This window comes from Gopherus flavomarginatus, chromosome 6 (assembly GCF_025201925.1).
Source record: "Gopherus flavomarginatus isolate rGopFla2 chromosome 6, rGopFla2.mat.asm, whole genome shotgun sequence".
Classification (NCBI taxonomy): Eukaryota; Metazoa; Chordata; order Testudines; family Testudinidae; genus Gopherus; species Gopherus flavomarginatus.
This window is the reverse complement of record NC_066622.1, coordinates 7,417,532-7,436,441: the sequence shown is the minus strand read 5'-3', so window position 1 is coordinate 7,436,441 and position 18,910 is coordinate 7,417,532. Positions and strand designations below refer to the sequence as shown.

The 18,910-nt window shown below is 41.2% G+C and overlaps 1 protein-coding gene across 1 annotated transcript in view; it reads right to left on the bottom strand.

Annotated features, from left to right (window-relative positions):
- SLC25A26 (solute carrier family 25 member 26) overlaps positions 1 to 18,910 on the bottom strand; it is a 131,907-nt gene that overhangs the window by 87,599 nt on the left and 25,398 nt on the right. Inside the window, exons 4-5 of the mRNA XM_050957538.1 lie at positions 8,215 to 8,319; positions 4,811 to 4,858 (exon numbers count right to left, since the gene is read on the bottom strand). Coding sequence (XP_050813495.1) covers positions 4,811 to 4,858; positions 8,215 to 8,319 — 153 coding nt within the window. The remainder of the gene's footprint in view (positions 1 to 4,810; positions 4,859 to 8,214; positions 8,320 to 18,910) is intronic.

Sequence of the window (18,910 nt, the reverse complement as noted above, 5' to 3'; positions counted from 1 at the left end):
AGCCTCAGTCATGCAAAGTGAACCATTGTAGACAGATCCTGAGCAGTTCTCTTTATAGCCTAAAAAAGCAAATTCTGTTTAAATCCAGCATACTAAGAGCTTCATGAGGAAAACAAACAAAACAGGTGGTTTCCCAGAGAACAAAGTGAAGACAGCTATTGTGTGCATTTTGTTAGAGAGCATTGTTTGGTTTTCCAAACAAGTTCTGTAATAAGAAACTGGATTATTTGCCTGATTCTGCTAAGGTGTGTGTATACTGTGTGTATTACATACACAAAAAAGCTATACCAAGATGAAAGACCAAGGTCAACATTTTAATTGCAGAACTCAAAGACGACTCCATCAGCAACTTTGTTCTACCCTGTAGCAATAAACCTAAAAAACTAAGCGCCAAGGAGACCAGGATATTTATATCAAGATATTATAACAAAAGGAACACACACACACACACACACACACACACAGAGCTACATCCATCATATGGCACCCTAGGATTCACTTGTAAACAAGGCTGACTGTTTTCTAACTGCAGTCACTAACCCTCAGAAATTCTAACCCACTGCTTAAGAGCTGCCCCATTTTCTAAATGCCTCCCTTGGGTTTCACCCTTTTATGCAAGCCTTTCCCAGAATGCTCGGCAAATTGGCACTTTAAATTTGGGAGAGAGTAACAGGTGCAGCTGTTAGAGGGGCATTTGGCTTCTAACTGCTGCAGGTTGCACCTCACTCTCTGCCAGGTAATAAGATATTTTGAGGCTTTTTGTTGTTGTTGCTTTTCTTAGCTTTCTCCTCTTAAAACATGGCAAGTTCTCACAGCTCCCTTGTGTATATGTGTTGCCACATACTGCAAAGTATTTATGATAGCCAACAGCTCCAGCAAAATTGCTGCTGTGTGTTTCAACGGGGGGCTGCCATCTAAGATGTCAATAAGATTTCCTTGTAACTGGTTCACTCTCTCAGAAGGGATACAGCTGAAATGTCCTCTCCCCTTCCAGTAACAAGCTGGCTACTGCCTTTACTCATTAGTACTGTTGGCTACTTTAAGCACCATCTGTGTTAACTCTCTGATCCATTTTCCTGAAGGTAAAGACCTTCCTAAAGGCTTGAATCCACTCATCAGCCCATGACTAGATCCAAACCCCCAGTATTTTTACTTTGACATGAAGGCCCTGATCCTGCAATTAGCTCTGCCCAGGCACTGCTGCTTTGACTTCAGTAGGTCACATCCAGCTGCTGAAAGCCCATTGCAGGGTAGGAGCTCAAGTTTCCTCAGACAAGGCTAAGTACAAAGTGTACGTTTATTCATGATCATTCAAATGCCAGGCTTGATCTTCTAAAGCAGAGCTTCTGTCAGGTTATTGGTGAGCAAAAAACCCACCAAGAGCTGAAAACCACCTATTATTTCTTCTTCAGTTCACTCCTGGGCTGGGACAAACATAATTTTTCAATCCAGCTGTAATATGTTTAGAAGTGACAAATTATTGGGCTTTTTTAAATTAGCACTTTGCATTTTCCAAGCACTAGCAGTAATTTACAACAAAAGTGACATTTCAACCTTAACTATGCTATTGCTACTGTGAAGCTACCATATATGTGCACAGATGCATAGAGTGAAGTCATTCATTATACAGTGAGCTATGGTAAATAGTGAGATTTGACAAGGTGCTTCATTTTCATTTGTGTTGTGGTCTCATTGATAGCAATGTCCATTTAAGACATCTGTTAGAAGGCTGTAGCATTAATGTAAATGGAAAAATTCCAAGGAGAACTTGGGGGTTGCTCTCTTTTTCCCATGAACTTAACACTATGGAATTTTAACAGATGTTCTACTTGGTCATAGTTAATAAAATGAATTATGCAGGAATTAAAACTCTGGCTCAGTTTGCTTGTGTAGAGTCTCAGCAGACGTAGAAAATTAAGACATTTTGGAGACCTTATAATGGATATTTTCTCTGCCTTGCTGTAAGATTGTTGGGGAGTTTTTGTGAACACATTTTTCAGTGTTGGGGGAAATAATTCACACCCCCTCTCACTAGCATGATCTAATTTCTACAAAATGGTGTACTACCACCCGAGAAAGTGTCCCTCTCACTTGGAAATGACATCGTGAGAATTCCATGTCTTCTCACAGCCTTCTGTGTCCTGCCACTTATCCAGACAGGAAAGTCTCATTGAGCAATCATGTAGCCCAGCCCTCTAGCCTAGCAGCTCTCTTCCGAGGGCCTGAGCATGCATCTTTCAGGCTGGTGCTAGCAATGCTAGTGCATGTATGGAGGAACAGACCCACAACTGCAATGCACCTAATCTCCCTTGGGGGTTCTGGGGTCAGAAGAACCCAAAGGCAGAGAGAAGCAAAAGGGAGAAAGATGTAGGTACCAATAGGAAATGGAGTTTGAGAGGGAAGAGACACTAAAAGGGGAATGAGAAATTTGTGGAAACCAAAGGGGAAGGGAGAGACACATGTACTAGCCATCTGCTCTGAGTTAGGACAGAATCTTAAGTAATGGCTCAGTTCTCCACTCCGCTCCTCCATTGAAGTTAATCAATATGTTAGGCCCCATTAAAAAAAAAATCCAACACTGTAGCCCATATACTGAAACTCTTTCTTGTGAACTAAAATGGCTTTCTGCAAGCAAAAGCTGAAGCATGCAAAGATTCCATAAACACTAGATTCAGCTAGAATTAAATGTTACTGTATGCATACAATACAGGGAACACACAGAGGTATCTAATGAATTAACACAGGCTTTTATGGAAGATCTTCTGCTGAAGGAAGGAAGAAATGCATTCTCAAAGTGGGGAGGGGGTGGGGAGGGAACACTCTGTAAAAGTTTCAGCTTTACAACATTTCCAGCAAAGAGTTCAATGTGCTGCTTTTACTCAGACTATCAAATGGACACTTCACTGCAAAAAGCGATATTTAGTGTCACAAAATGTGATAGTCTTAACATTGTGTTAAAAGGATAGGGATTTTTTTTAAACAGATCATCTATTATTTGTTTCATTTTGAAGAGAAACTATATTTCATTAGGCAATAATTTTTCTCATTCTATTGGACAGATACTCCAAAAAAGCAATATTTCAACTGAAATCAGTTCTGAAGGATCATTTATGAATATACATAGTAGAAAGAACGCCAATTAAATTTCCAGCAAAGTCCTGCTATTTTGGGTAAACAAAGTTATCTCCGAAAGGTCACACACTAGGCTAGGAGAAGGGCCTGGAAATTAATTACCATCCTGACATATGTCAAAACAAATTTTAGAGAGACTTGCATCCAGCTGTAACCATGTGTTTTATCTGTTAGTATGCAAAATCTGTATTCTTTGGCATCTAAATTTATTCATTTATTCAGAACCCCTCAGAGAAATCAAAAAGCCTTGTTGCCCTCTTTTGCCTGCCTCCAGATGAAATCGGAGGGAATAACGTGTGTTTAGTGAGCCAGAAAATAAGTACAGGATGAAGCTGTGGTGGGGGTTATGTTTCAGAAAAGCAAGTGTCATCTTCACACAAATAACTAATTTTTGAAACATTTGGAATGGCTAAAATAAACTCTGGCATTAACACTTGTTGGTACTTAAAGCAACACTATATTTGGGATTTTCTTACTGTATGTAGTAAGGTTTACACAATACATATATCTTTATCCCTGAATACAGTTTTGGGCATGAAGGAAAGTTCTTTAAAGCAATGAATGCTGCTGAAAGCTTTCAAATGCTAATTAGTTAGCATTACTATCAATGGTAACATAAATAATGAATAAATCTTTTTTAAAGGTAAAAAATGAGTGAGTTGTTAAAAAAGGCTAAGATCCAACCCTGATTGCTTAGCTAAGTCTCATTTAAGAACAAAATACATGTGCTACAACTAACTAAACACAGTAGGTAAAGCACAATTCTGAAAAACATTTATACTATTATTTTCAAAGGAAACCAATCCTGTCTCCTTCTCTAAAGAGTTCTGCAAATGACAAGCCTGCACGAGAAGTTTAAACCCATATCACCACGTTACAATCTAAGCAATGGTTTTTTGTTTAAATGTACTACTACTCAATACTTTTTAGAGTGCAAGGGAGCTGTAAGATTAGAATCACAATATAACAGCTGGGAATCCTCCCAATACCAATATGTAGAGAGAATCCATATTCGTCTTGCACTCTCCAAATGAGAGCTATAGGCACGTCACAGACGGAGCATATTCAAAGACAAAAAAAATCACTACAACATAAATGCTTCGATCATACAATCAGATTCCCAAGGGCAGAGCTCTGCTTCCACAGTGAGTCCATTGACTTTAGCAGGGCTTCACAAAGAATCCAATTTACAGAATCAGGGCCAAAACCACAACCAATACCTAAAAAGAGTGACAACGCTGAAATTGCATGCTAGCTCTGATCTTGCTCCCAATTAATTCAGCGAGAACAGACTGGGCTCACAAAATTCAACAGAGGATTGTGCCACCCTCACAGTGACCAGCAGGCTGCCCCCCGCGGCTTGCCACCGCAGGCACGCGCTTGGAGGGCTGATGCCTGGATCCGCCGCTGCATTTCCATTCAATTACATCCATGCAGTATCAAAACTAAGAGGAGTGAGGCACAGATTAGTTGCCACTTGTATATCATAGATGCTTTTCAATATTTTATTTAAGCTCCCATTACATATCCATAAATAGTTAACTTGGTAGAATGAAATATTTGTATTGAAAGTTTGCAGAACCATCTGTTTGACACAGTTGTACCATGATTTCTTTTTCCCAACAAGATATGATACAGTGCAACAGAACAATTTCAAAACAGAAAACAAGTGTTTTACCTCTCTTAATACTGTGCTTTTGTAACCTCGATAAAGTCCTTGAATACCCTGTAAAGCAACAAATGAAAACTTCAGCTACAGAGACTTACATTAGCAGATACTACAATTTACTGGTGATTAATTACATGACAGATATTACAGCCTTACTAAGAGCAAGACCTGAACTTCTAATGAATTGGTCATAGCACTGAACACTGTCTTCCAAGGTTTACCACACCAGCAGGTTTCATCTTCCTTTCAAAGCATGTTTAATCTGTGCTAAGAATAATCAGATATCCATACACCTCAAGTAGAAAACAGACCCTATAACAGGGGTAGGCAACCTATGGCACCTGTGCCGCCTTCTGATTTTCAGCGGCACTCACATTGCTGGGTCCTGGCCACTGGTCCAGAGGGCTCTGCATTTTAATTTAATTTTAAAAGAAGCTTCTTAAACATTTTAAAAAACTTATTTACTTTACATACAACAATAGTTTGGTTATATATTATAGACTTATAGAAAGAGACCTTTTAAAAACATTAAAATGTATGACTGGCAGGCAAAACCTTAAATTAAAGTGAATAAATGAAGATTCGGCATACCACTTCTGAAAGGTTGCCGACCCCGCCCCATAACTTGAATCAGAAGAGCAGGAAGGCACAGAAATACATTATTTCATATTCTGACTACCTAATATTTGCCATTGGCAGCTGCAGAGCTAGAAGCCTCCACTCTTCCAAATGCATATGTAAGCAGAGTAGCAGGATGTTCAAGTTCAATGGCCCACATGAAATTGGCACCTAGGATGACAAGCTGGCCATAGGTCTGGTTTCTTAATTGCTCTGGTTCAGAGTCACTGTGAGGAAAGACTTTTAAATGTTTTATTTGTAATCAGATTGCATTTATGCACTGCATGTATATCAGGGTTCAGTTCTCCTTTCAGTGCTTCTATGACAGTATCTCGAACACCAGTAGATCTTGTGGGTCAGGGATGGGATGGAAAAAGAAGAGAGGAGGAAAAGCAGACGTTATTTTCCCATAACTGGAGTTGTCTGAGAGCTGCAGACTTCTAACGTCAGCCTAAAAAGTGTACTAGCCCAGCTATAAAATCTGCTCACCCAGGCTCACCAGAAGGATGACAAAGATGGAAAAATTAGAGCTAATTTTTTTTTAAATGATTGCTGGTTTTGGTTGCCTAACCTGACACCTGAAAGGGGCTTAATTTTAAGAAATGTACAGAGCTCATTCTCAGAAAAATCAGTACTTATCCCCTCCTCCCCCTTTACAGGTGTCTCAAGTTCAGCACTCAAAAGTCAGCAGGTATTTTTTTCAAAATGTAGGTCAATAGTATTTAACACTCATGCAAAAGAAAAAATTAATTTGTGGGATAGGCACCCAGGGTAAATATTGCAAAGTAATGCAAAAGGACTTTGCCTAAACGTATCCACTCAGCCTGTCCGCAACAGAACCCCCACCCCCTTTTCTTTCAAGGTAGCAGGGAGAGGAAGAGTCTGGAAACTGATTTTCCATCATGAAGAAATTAACAAATAGAATTTTGCAAAGCTGCTCTATAGTTCCTCCATCTTGGATCTCAGATGGTAACGTTTAAGACTCCATCTGCTCTGTCTGAACAATGTCTGAAGCAGTTTTAGCAACAACTGTGGATCTGAGCATATCAATGCTGCTAGCCCAGTTTCAACTATAGAAAGGAAGGAAGGTCCAGTGGTTAGGGCATTAGCCTAGGACTCGGGAGACTCAAATCCCTGCTCTGCTAAAGACACTGTGTGATTAGGGCAAGTCACTTAGGTTCTCTGCCTCAGTTTCCTCAACTGTAAAATACAGATACTAGGACTGCCCCACTCACAGTTGTGAGGATAAATATATTAAAAATTGAGGCACTCAGATACTATGGAGGCCAAATAAGTATCCAAGATTGATAGATAGTATGGGAGGTAGACAGGGAAAGCATGTACCTTTAAGGGAGGAGAGAGATTATAGCCTCCACACAACACTTTAGGGTTTAATTACGTAGCACGGCGATGCACACTACAGGGGTGTGATAGCTAATGCACATTAATGTGTTGGTCCAAGGAGACTCTGCTGGTGTGCACTAAATGTGCTCCTTAGTACTACACTAAAGTGTGCTTGCCAACTTTTAGCGCACACCAGCAGGGTCTACGTGGACCAATTAATGCAAAACACGTTAGACATACCTTCACAGAGCGCATTACCCAACTAGTGCATTGACCTACATTTACAGAGCAAAGCAGAACAGAGCCAGAATCACAGTATTGACAAGCATGCGAGGAAGATGAGTGCCACCTTTCACAGAAAGGGTTTTAATATAGTCCTTGGCTGGTACAATCTCTCCAGGGCCCTGATTTCTGGGAAAACAAGACTCCAGAAATATCAAGGAAAGCTTTTTAGAGTTTGGAGTCTAAGCTGCCACTCCAACACCACCTTTGAAACTTAAAATCACTCTCTTCCCCAGCATTTATGCAGACACATACCCAATACTTCTCCTGTCAACTGAGTTTGCTAGCTCAGAATTTCACAGCCAGATACCTGGTCAGTGGCAGATACTGAATCACAATGCTCAGATGACTGCCTCAGACAGAGGAAGGATCCTATTGCCTTAAAAGGACATAGAGGAAACTTGGCCCATGCTCCTGGGTAGTATCCAGGAAACGCTGGAGACACATCCTTATGGGGATTAAAGGGCATTAGTGGAAGCTTGTTTATATTTGGAAATCTGGGAAGTAGAGCTTTGCTCCAACCACCAACCTGCGCCACTCACTCCTGGAGTAGAGGTACAAAGAGAATCAACTCTGCAGGAAGGGATTCAGTTCTTGTGACGGGCTTCAGGCTTGATATAACCATTCGAGTTAAGGGATGGCTTGTCCTCCATCAGGGACACATGTAAAATGCTTTCCCTGACAATGGGTGCTAAAGTAATCTCCCTAGGATGTCCTTCTGCCTATCACACACAAGGGAAAGTAAAGGACCCAACAGTTCCAGGCATGTGTATCAGCATTGCAGAAAGGATGTAGTACCATAAACATTACACTAATGACATTTTCTTTCTGCAAACCCCATGAGAACTTTAAATGCTTTAATTCATTAACCTTAGCTGTAGCACAGGCAGCTCTGCTACTAATGAGGCCGTAGAACCAGCAGACTGATTTGAAAGAGTTAAATTACTGCATAAGGCATTATAGAAACTAGAGGATTTTAACCCGTTTCCAGGTGCAGATGCCCCAAATATGAAGAGAAGCAACATAACCCACTAGCATTCTATTCCAGTGTAACATGCCGATAACACTTAGCCAAAGGACAGTTTTGGAAAGTTGCTAGGAACATACAGCACTGGACTTGGAGAACAGTTGGAAGCAGCTGTAATTCACAAGTTTTGATCAGACCTTACCTCTTGATATAAGGTGTTGGAAAGAACTTGAAAGGTACTGGATGAAGGAGAAACTTGAGCCCTCTGCTTTACAACTTCAGAAGGAACCCGTATTAGACAGGCAACCTGTAAAAGAAGCCTATAATTAGACTACACACACCTGAGTCCACTTCCCTTATAAAGTTAGTTTGTTTTCTTTTCCTTCCACACAGTGAAACCTGCAAAAGTGAGAAACAGTTTGTATATTTCAGAGTCAACCTTAAAAACTGTTGGTGAGACACTTAGGTACTCACTGCCAGACAGTGCTGTGTGCTTGCTGAAATCGGAATGTACAATGCCACACTAATGAAAAACGGAAGTGCCCTCCACAAATGTTTCAGTTTGACAGTGACTCTCAAAGCAGAAGCCGATTTGGAGTAAGGGATCATTAAAGAAAGGGAGAAAGCTTGAAAGTTATTTCGAAGTCACAAGAATCCTTCTCAATATTTGCACGGTAAATAGGACATGTGGAAAGACTTTTCTCCAGACCAATTTGCACGTTTGTTTTCCAAATAAGCAAGACGGTCACATTATGTCCTCTAGTGACCAAGACTGAGGAACACTTCACTAAGCATTGGATGGAAATAAAGATATTTATTGTAAAGAGCCCCTTCAAATGCATGGTGAAGCTCAGCCACTGCAGAGAAGCAAGTACTAGTATTGATGTTTCCTGGTCTCTCCAGCCAACAGACCTGCCATCCAGTAAGGTGAGTCTCAAGGCTGAGTGCCTTAAAGGATTCACTGCAACTAGTGGCACTCCCCAGCTGCCAGGGTAGACTTATTTACAAAGTCTGTAACCTGTTATTGCGACCCACAATAATTTGAGGTCAGTTAAGGTTGCATGTGCGTGTGGTTTTTGAGGAATGGGGTCCTGGGCAATGTGGATGAGTTTGTATGGCTGAAGCAAAGGGGTGGTGGCTGTTCCAGTGAGATAAGTGTGTGAGGGTGTTTAAATGTTATTGTGAGGATGGTAAGAGAGTTAAATAAGCTCAGTTTGAAGGGTAGTGTTGCCTCAAGTGGCAAAGTCCTTGTTTGTTTGTTTGTTTTTGTTTTAAATTTGTGATTGCATAGATAGAAAATTACATAACTCTAACAGGTGTGTGTGGCATTTTCATTCTGTATTTGTGGTCTGTCTGTATTGGAAGACCCTATTGCCACATAAAAAGAAGTACTGGTAAAAGTGCTGCAGGAAGAATAACTCTCCCAAGACAGGATGCAAGTAACTCATAAAACATACCAAATCCCCACCCTGCTCAGCACCATATGCATCCTCATATGCTCCTCTCTTCCTGCTTTCTTTCTTTGGAAACAAACAGGACTCTGCTCCTAAGCTTCCCCCCTGAATTCAACTAGGGTCCTCCTTGCAAGGCTCCTCTGTTCTTGCCCCTTAAGTCAGTTTACTGAGATGCTCCAAGGGTGTGGGTTTTTTTTTTGTTTTTTTGCATACTCCTAGGTTGTGGCTACCAGGACTCAATTGATCTGGCAGTGGAGGTGCTTCCCTGTCACAATGGGAGTTCCTCATACTGTGCAGTGGAAGAATCTGATCCCTGAATCTTTTGGCTTTTCCTACAGTTAAAATCTCTGTCTTAACAACACAATAGCAGTGGTTTATTTGCATAGAACAGTAACTTATCACAACACTGGAAGGTCTGAGAATAACGGTATTTTTACAGATTAAGAACTAGATTTTGCCCTATGTTGAGGACCTTTTACATCACACCAGCAGTGTAAAGGAGGCAGAAACGGCCCCTATAGAATCTTCCAGTCAGAGAGAGATTCCCTATCTGGTACAGAACTGATATAATGGCTTGGTGCCAGCTCTCCTCCCAGACTCTGACAGACAAGGCAGGGAGAGGGCAGAAAGAGACATAGTCAGTGTACTTGCACTCCTGCTGTGCTGATGTAACGGCCTATAAAAGTCTTCTGGCCTTCAAACCAACTCTCCATCACATGCAAGCTCTCCATAGACCAGAGCACATCAACTCAAAGCGGCATCACACCCTGCCAGAACAACAGATGCAAAACCAGCATCTCCATTGCTACAATGATCAACACCCCACACGACATACCTTTCAGGATCCATGGGTCTTACACATGCCTATCACAACACCTCATCCAATGCACTAAATGCCCCAATAACAACTCCATGGGTGAAACCAACATCGGTACGCTCTCAAATGAACTCACACAGAAAAACAGTAAGATAAAAACCACCATCTCCTGGAGGTGAACACTTTTCACAAAGCAATCACTATATCTGACCTCTCAGTCCTCATCCTCAAAGGAAACCTTCAAAAGATGAGTCTGGGAGCTTAAATTCATAACTTTGCTAGACACTAAAAATAATGGAATGAACAGATTTTTCAATGTAATAAGCCATTGATTTATGGCTTATTACAACAATCAATCATCCACTAACCCCCCCCACCCCACCCCCCCAGCTTTCTCCAAGCCATGACTTGAGGGGTGTTAACAAGCTACTTCCCCATGACTGGTCCTTTGAAATGTGTTAACTAGTTAGGATCAACAATCTGTTTCACCTTAGCTGTGACACTTTGGGTTAAGGAAGTAAATACTGGTTAAAAAAGCTAACCGGTTAAAATTAATCATTGAACTGGGTAACTGTTCACCGAAATCGGTCCAGAGGACCTGGCGTGGCGGGAGCTCGGGATGGGGTTCCTCTGGCTGCCACGGGGCTGCTGGGGTTAACGTTTAAGGTTGGTTAACGGTAAGCCTAATGCTTACCAGTTAACCTTTTACATCTCTACTCTGGGTATGTCTACACTGCAATGTAAGCCCAGGCTCAGGGAAGGTCTACACTTAAAACGCTGCACTGATGCGGCTGCACCGCAGTAGCACTTTAATGAAGACGCTCTAAGCCAACAGGAGCGAGCTTCTCCCGTCACCTCACGCTATGTCTACCCTGGCGCTTTCGTTGCTAAAACTTTTGTCGCTCGGGCTGTGGAAACCCACCCCAGACCACCCTGAACAATAAAAGTTTTAGTGATGAAACGTGCTGGTGTGGACAGCGCTTCATCAGCGAGAGCCGCGTTCCCGTCGATGAAGCTACTGCCCCTGATTGAGGTGGTTTTATTTTGTCGCTCTCTCCTGGCAATGAAGAGCGGCCACACAATACACCTTACAACGGCACAGCCATGCCATTGTAAGGTGTGCTGTGTAAACATAGCCTTAGTTAATCCACCTCCACGAGAGGTGGTAGCTACGTGGGTGGGTGAAGTTCTCTCGCTGAGATAGTTATACCGACAGTAAACAGCGCTATGTCACAGAGGGGTGCGGATTATTCACATCTCTGAGCGACGCAGTTATATCAAAGTAATTCTGTATTGCAGACCAGAGCTCAGACTCAGGTTTGAGTCCAAACCTTCTGTCTACCTGCAAATCTGTCACACACAGGCTCAGACATAGGTTCCTAGGACTTTGCAGAGGTGGAGGGTCCTAAGACTAGAAGAAGAGCTCTGTGTAAGCTCGAAAGATTGGCTCTCTCTCCAAAAGAAGTTGGTCCAACGAAAGATATTACCCCACGCACTTTGTCTCTCCAATATTCTGGGACCAATACAGCTACAACAACACTGCATATAAAAGTCTTATCAGTCAACATAACAAAGTAGGATGAGGCTACTGTAGCTTGTGCTGGTGATAGAATATGAAAAGTACAAAGGTGGCTTAGACCCACCGTAGCCTAGTACAGGAAAGGAACAACAGAGAATTTGGTCCCAAAAAGAAATTAAAATTAAATGTGTTTTACAATGTTTTGCACTTAAAGGGACGTGCACATAATAAAAAAAAGCAACCTGGATGAAATCTGTTCCTCCAAAAATGAACTCAAATAAATTAAGCAACTATTTTGTATACATTAATGTTTTCATTAGGCATATTAAAGTTAATAGCTTGTTTTCAGGATGTACAAATTGAATAAGCATGACTGGTAGCTTGTAGGACTACCTTTTCTTTTCTTTTTAACATGGTATAAAGTTTAACATCTGTATTCAAAAGTGGCTATGAAATAAATTCTCTTGTAACTCGCTCATCCTGTTGTACTTGCAATAGTCAAGAGTCATTCCAAAGAGGTACCACTCCATGTGTGCTTCAATTCCAGGGGTCAAAACCAACAAATGACCCCAATATGTCAAGAAAATAAGAATTGTCAACTTTTTTTTGTAGTTCAGCATAAATATTTATAGAACTTCATGCTTCATAACACTCCATGTCCTTACATTAGCTTTTTATTCCTTAAAAGTACAGTGGCAGGAAGAAAAGTTTAAAAAGGCTGTCAGATGAAAAACAATCTACCCAACCAAGGGGGTACAAAGAGCCCAGCATGGCTTCCTGACTTCTGTGGCATTGCAATTTGGGCATGAGAGGGGTGGCTACAAAGTAATGTATCTATCTATTTCCTCCAGATATTTGCAGTGCCTTCCATTTTGTTTCATATTAACTTTGATGTTTTTCCAATTTGAATTTGAGCTACAAGGGAATATTTCACTGCACAAGAACAAAAACAAGTTATTGCATTGTATTGGTATGAAAGAAAGTAAAAGCTAATGTCATCCCAGGATCTATTGTCAGATAGGTTCCATAGGGCACTCTTTGCTCACGAGTTTTTGTGCAAAAACTGCTGCAGCTAGACAGAACACTGACATTTTCACTGTACATCCGAACTTACGACTCGTTACCTTATTGTTTTTGCATGTGTATCTTACTATCAGTAACAACTAAGCATTCTTCTGATGTGATCCGAGCCCTCATCTTCAAAGGGAAAGAGTGCAAAATTAATTTCACACCTGCCTATTGGGCTACAGGATGAAAATGTAACAAACTCAACTTCAGTGGAAAGAAGGGACTGGTGGGGAGGGAAGGGACTTTTCAATTGATTTACCATACTCAGACTTAAAGCACTTCAGTGGCTTACAGGTAACACAACATGAATTAAGATAATGTAATCAATACCCGTCCTAGCATTTGCTTTCTTAGCATACTGTGTACCAGTGATGCTTTTCATCCAAAGACACTGGCCTTCAGCTTTAAATGACTATTGACTTAGAAAGTCTAGTGTAAAATTTTAAGCTACATGACTACATCTGTCCCTCACAAATGCCCCCGAGTTTCAGATCACAGAGGGTTAAATCTACAGTAGTAGGTCACGATCTCCTAATGAGGTCCACAAGGAGAGAATCCCTGCATTTGCCCAGAATTCACTGCTGTACTGGGGTCTTAGGGAAAGTTAATGAAATACTATTACTAGAACGGGAGTAGGAGCAGTCAAATGCATCCGTTGGCATTGTGTCTGGCGTATAAGAAGGTACAGAATGTTAGCTTCCTACATGGTGACATCTCATTGGTGACTATTCTAATCACAACATATTCCCACCAAGCAGCACCTGGCCTCCGTTTACTTTTATATTCTCAACTTTATATCTAGATACACACTAGCCATGACACAGGAGCTGTTAAAAGAGAGAAATTAAGAACGGGAGCTTGTCTTCAACAACAGCTAGCTCCACAGAACCTGTCTCAGTTCTACACACAGACACTCTGCAAACTCAGTAACAGAAGTTAATGTTGCACAGACTGACACTACTGACTCATGGAGAACAGTGCAGTCCAGAGCACGCTTATTGTGCACTCAGCACACGAAGAACTTAGAATCCAGTTCATCCCTGGTGCAATCCCACTGACTGCAGTGAAGCTAAAAGAGGAATGAATTTGGCCCTCTGTTTCTGACAGAAGTTTATACCCCTTCATCGCCTCTGGATACATCGAGATAGGCTCCAAATAACCTCAACCTTCATTATGGCACCAGACAATTTTTCTGAGTAGTCTCTGTATATGGGGCAAAACTGATTTGTTAGGGAGCTCTTGGCCCATTGAAGCCAGTGGAAAAGCAGACACTGTAGGATTCTGATTATTGCTTAGAGAGAAAATGGCTTTTGCCATATATATATATATATAGTTTATTTCCCAGACTCTGGCGATATACAGTGCTATGCAATCTCTTATGACTTAAGCCTGAAGTTTACAAGCTCTCCCTCACACCAGGGTGCTCATACATGCTAATCATGAAATCTGAACAAAGGATGAAGTACTTTAGACATAAGCTCAAATAATAAAAATTGGTCTTAATGGCATCATTATGCTTCTAGCTTTATTTTACAGAGCAGGCTGGCTAATGTGACAATATTAGCACCTGTTGTCTTATTACCCTTTTAGTGTTATAATTATGGCTGGAAAGAGTCATGAATTTCAAAACATTTGGTCTTAAATCATTACCAGATGAACCTTGTGAAACATGTAATGAGTCATAAATCTAAGCGCACTTCTAATTTCCTAGTTGCGTTTGCTTGTTGGGGGCAATTGCCACTAAAAATGTGTGTATTTTATCATTAGCACTTATCCTCATCTTGCTAAGAGGATATATTTTTCAAATTAACTGAAGGAAACATGCAGTTTTTCCATCTCTGGAAAAAAAAAATGTTTTAACTACGAGACTTCACCTGTGTATCAAGACTGCCATCTTCTGGTCAGTATTTGATTAGAATATGCTTTAGCTCAATTATTATTGTTAGTACCTGAAGTCCAAACTCCTAAGCTCAAATACTGATCTAATTTTCTAGTTAAATCAGTCCAAACTCCTGCACAGATGCTTATTTTGGTGTATGTGGCTTATTTCAACGTAATCGAATCCTGTTCCTAATCAACTGCAGCAAAGTCAAAGTAAGTCTGGTTTAAACTGAAATAGCAGTGTCTACGCAGTGTTTCGGGCTGATTATGTACATCACACTTTAAAAACCACACTCACTTAACCTACGGCAACCGCCTCATGTGGGCAAGCCCTTGCTACAAGTTAACACTGGGATTTTCAGAAGCACTCAGTGTTGACCTGTTGACAGGAGTTTTATCACTGACTTCAATGGGACCAAAGTTAGGCTAGTGCCAAGCACTTTTGAAAATTCCACCTTATGTGGCAGACAGACGTTTGTAGAGAAGATTAGTTCCTGGAAAACTTTTATCTCACTTAGGAGGAGGCAAATAACTAAAAGATGCTCAGCACAAGCTGATTAATAACAGATGAAGAGGACAGGCCTTCTTATAACTTTACATGAGTTTTTCATGAGGAACACCTGTGATCATGCCATAGATAGGGAACAGTGAAAGCACAAACAAGAGATTATCCATAGGATATTAAAGGTATGTGCAGATCACCACTGATATTAGACAAATCAGCAAAGGACAGCGCTCATACCCTGTGATGATAATTGCTAAAGAAAGGACCAATCCAGAGAGATAAAAGCATTTCCACCACTATTCAGTGGTATACTTCCTTTCAGCCTCACCAGCTACTTCATATTCCCACTCACTCTTTGGCCATCTTACTCCACTGAATTTACTAATAGGGGAATGGAGACATTGTAATGATTCACAATTCCTCCATTTCCCATCCTAAAGGCATTGATAATTTTGTTTTAGGGATAAATGACATCTACCGCTATCATTTTGAGAAGCAAGGTCATTATGAATTGACATAGAAGGGTACAGCACTGTCCAATAAGAGTTATAATGCAACCGCGCAACCACTAAATTCAGCGCAATTGAACACATTATCAAAGATTGTAAAATCTCCTTCCTTGAAGTTTTGCATTTTTATATAGATCAATAAAAACAAACCAGAAATCCTTTTGTGATTGGGCTGAAAAACTGCTTCTTACTTTACATTAAACATTAGGGAGATGACCAATATATTCACTTCTTTAACTGCATCCAGTAACTGGGAAATGGCCGTTTTCTTGGGGGGATCTGACTTACTTTGACTGGAAGAAACAATGCTTATTTTCCACACCACTTCACCTCGGGTCATCCTCATTAGACTACATCCCGTGCTTCAAAGAAATCCAGTGGACCTTGACACACCGTTACTCATGCATCATATTGTATTCAAGATTTAAATACTAGTCCAGGAGAGATTTCTCTGCAGGTAAAACGTACCATAATTCTGGAGAATAACCACCACATTACCCAGAAACTTGCAAGACAGTGTTCTTCAGAAACACAAGTCAGTCCTCATTGACATTTTTAATATACTCTGCTAGAAAGTGATTGTAAGGTGCCAATCCGGATCTCAAAAAGAAATCCAAACTCTTCTGAGTCTTTAGACACAGCTGAAGTGAAACCTTCTATTTTATTATTTTTCTAAACAAAATATAATAATCAAATCCCACCAGTATGTGTTCTGTTCTAACGCTTTGTATTTCAGGCTAACCAATTCGTATGAACTCTGTTGCAGTAGTTGGGAAAGAGAAAGCTGGTTGTCAGGATTGTGGACTTAGCAGTAGTTAACCACACTCCTGCTCCTGCATTAGACCCACGTACTAATGCACCCTTCAGAGGCATTTGAAACACAACAGACCAAGTATTACGAGGGCTTATGAGGAACATTTAAATTGGGTTGACGCAGGACATGTTTTCCTCAGAAATGGGACCACATGTGGTACAGTGCTATTCCCAGCTTTGTGACTTGAGAGAGCAGCTCCAGCGGGCCATTTTGGTCTCTAGTCTGCCACAGTCCTTGCACTTCAGATCTATTTTAGACATTTATCTGGCCTCCATTACTGTAGTAGTTGAGTACCTCGCCATCTTTACCGTATTTATCCTCACAACCCTCCTTTGAGATAGCACTGTTATCCCCATTGTATAGATGAGGAGCTGAAGCCCAGGGACTAGGGGCTAGATCCACAAAGGGATTTAGGAACCCACCTGACATTTTAGGCACCTAAATCCAAAGTTTAGATCCTCAAAACCCCCTACTCAGCTGCCACCTAACTCTGTAGGCACTAAATTTCCACAGTGCCTAAATTTCTGCTGGTAAAGTCCCCTACTTTTCTATCAGTGTGCATGTGCACAGGCACCGAAGTCCTGCTGCTGCGGAGCGTCTCCTCACTTACCCTTAGGACCCAGTGGGCTACGGATTCCACTGGAAGGCAGGCATTGCAAATTCCCTCTGCAGGTCTAGCCCCAAAGCCACACAAAAGTAACCTGTGGTGGAGCAGGGATTTGAACTGGGATTGTGCAAGTCCCAGACTAGAGCCCTGATCATTAGCCCATTCTCCCTCTCCATTAGCCAACAGATGAAAGAGATTTTAAGTTCAGATGGTGGCCTTTCCTTGCTCATTCTGACCTGGAAATGCTAACGCAAACCTGGGTGACAATTGCATTGTACTACTGCAACACCACTTCCCAGTGCCCAAGAGCAGGAAGTCTGGCTCTCTGAGCTGGCCAGCTCTCAGCCTGTGGATCAAGATTTAACATTTCCATGGAACATCGGACCCCATACTATGCTACTGATGCTTAACCAAGGGCAGCATATCCAGAGTAAGAATAAATGGGGGGAAAGGGCTGGTTTCAAGGCTGCAGAGGAGTAAAATAGCTTTGGGGTAACGTTTTCAAAAGTGACTTAGGAGCCACTGACTTTCAATGAGACTCAGGCTCCCAAGGGCCAGGCTTTAAATGTATTTAGGCACCTAACAACTCCCAGTGAAATCAATGGGAGTCAGGCCCCTAAATACCTTTACAAATCTGGCCTTAAGTCTGCTTTGCAAATGCGACTTATAAGAACTTACGTCCCCTGGATGCTTTTGAAAATTTTACCCTTACTTATTTTTGCTGCTATAGCTGCTCTGGGCCCATGAATCACTTTGTCCTATGATTAAGGTTTTGTTTTCTAGAGTTCTTGGGAAAGACATTGTATTAATTTTAATGAGTTTTTGTTTATGTACCGAGAGGGTTGGGAAGCCTTCACTGTTGAGCACCATGCAAATTTAATTTTTGACTCAACCTGGTGCTAAGGGAGCATTTTTCAGTCTGGGGATGCTCATTCTTAAACACCATTTGCATAAGTTTACTCTTAATCAAATGAAAATCCAATGTGCAACACTTCTATAGCACCTCGTATTCAAGGAGCAGAGCGAGTGCTTTATAGACATTAAATTAAATCTCACAATACCCAGGCAAGGTAATTATTGCAGCCATTTGGGGAAAACTACAGCACAAAAACTATGCTAAAGGAGATACCTTTAGGCTGTAGCAGAGCTGGCACTAGATCCCTGATTTCTCATCCCAGTCCTGAAAGATTCTGCACAGCAAGATAAATTGTTTTCCCTTTGTCTCTGAACTGGCATTGTTAGCCTTGGCCTTTACATCACCTCTTGATCTTGAGGCCTGATCGACCTCCCACTGAAGTCTTTGGGAATTTTCTCATTGATTTTTATGCGGACTGTACAGCCCTTGCTCTTCAAAAGTGAACCACAAAGAATACTTATTACATTTACAGCATTTATTTATATAGGACCAAAACTGTGCCTGGTGCTATGCAGAGTGGTAAAGAAACTGGCCTAATTCTGATCTCACTACTTAGTTTCATGCCTGTCTAATTCCACAGAGTTACTCCTGACAGACACCACTGTACAATCAGAATCAGAAGCAGTGTCCTTGCTATGGAATACGTACTCTCAATGATGCAGAGATTCTCTCAGACATTCTCAGCCCTCCCAATAAAACACACACTTTGCTACATCTGAAGTATGTGGTCCTCATTATCTTTCCGTTGCTCAAGGTGTCTGGCAAAAGATCCAGGAGACCTGAACAGAGTGGGAACATGAGGCATCCC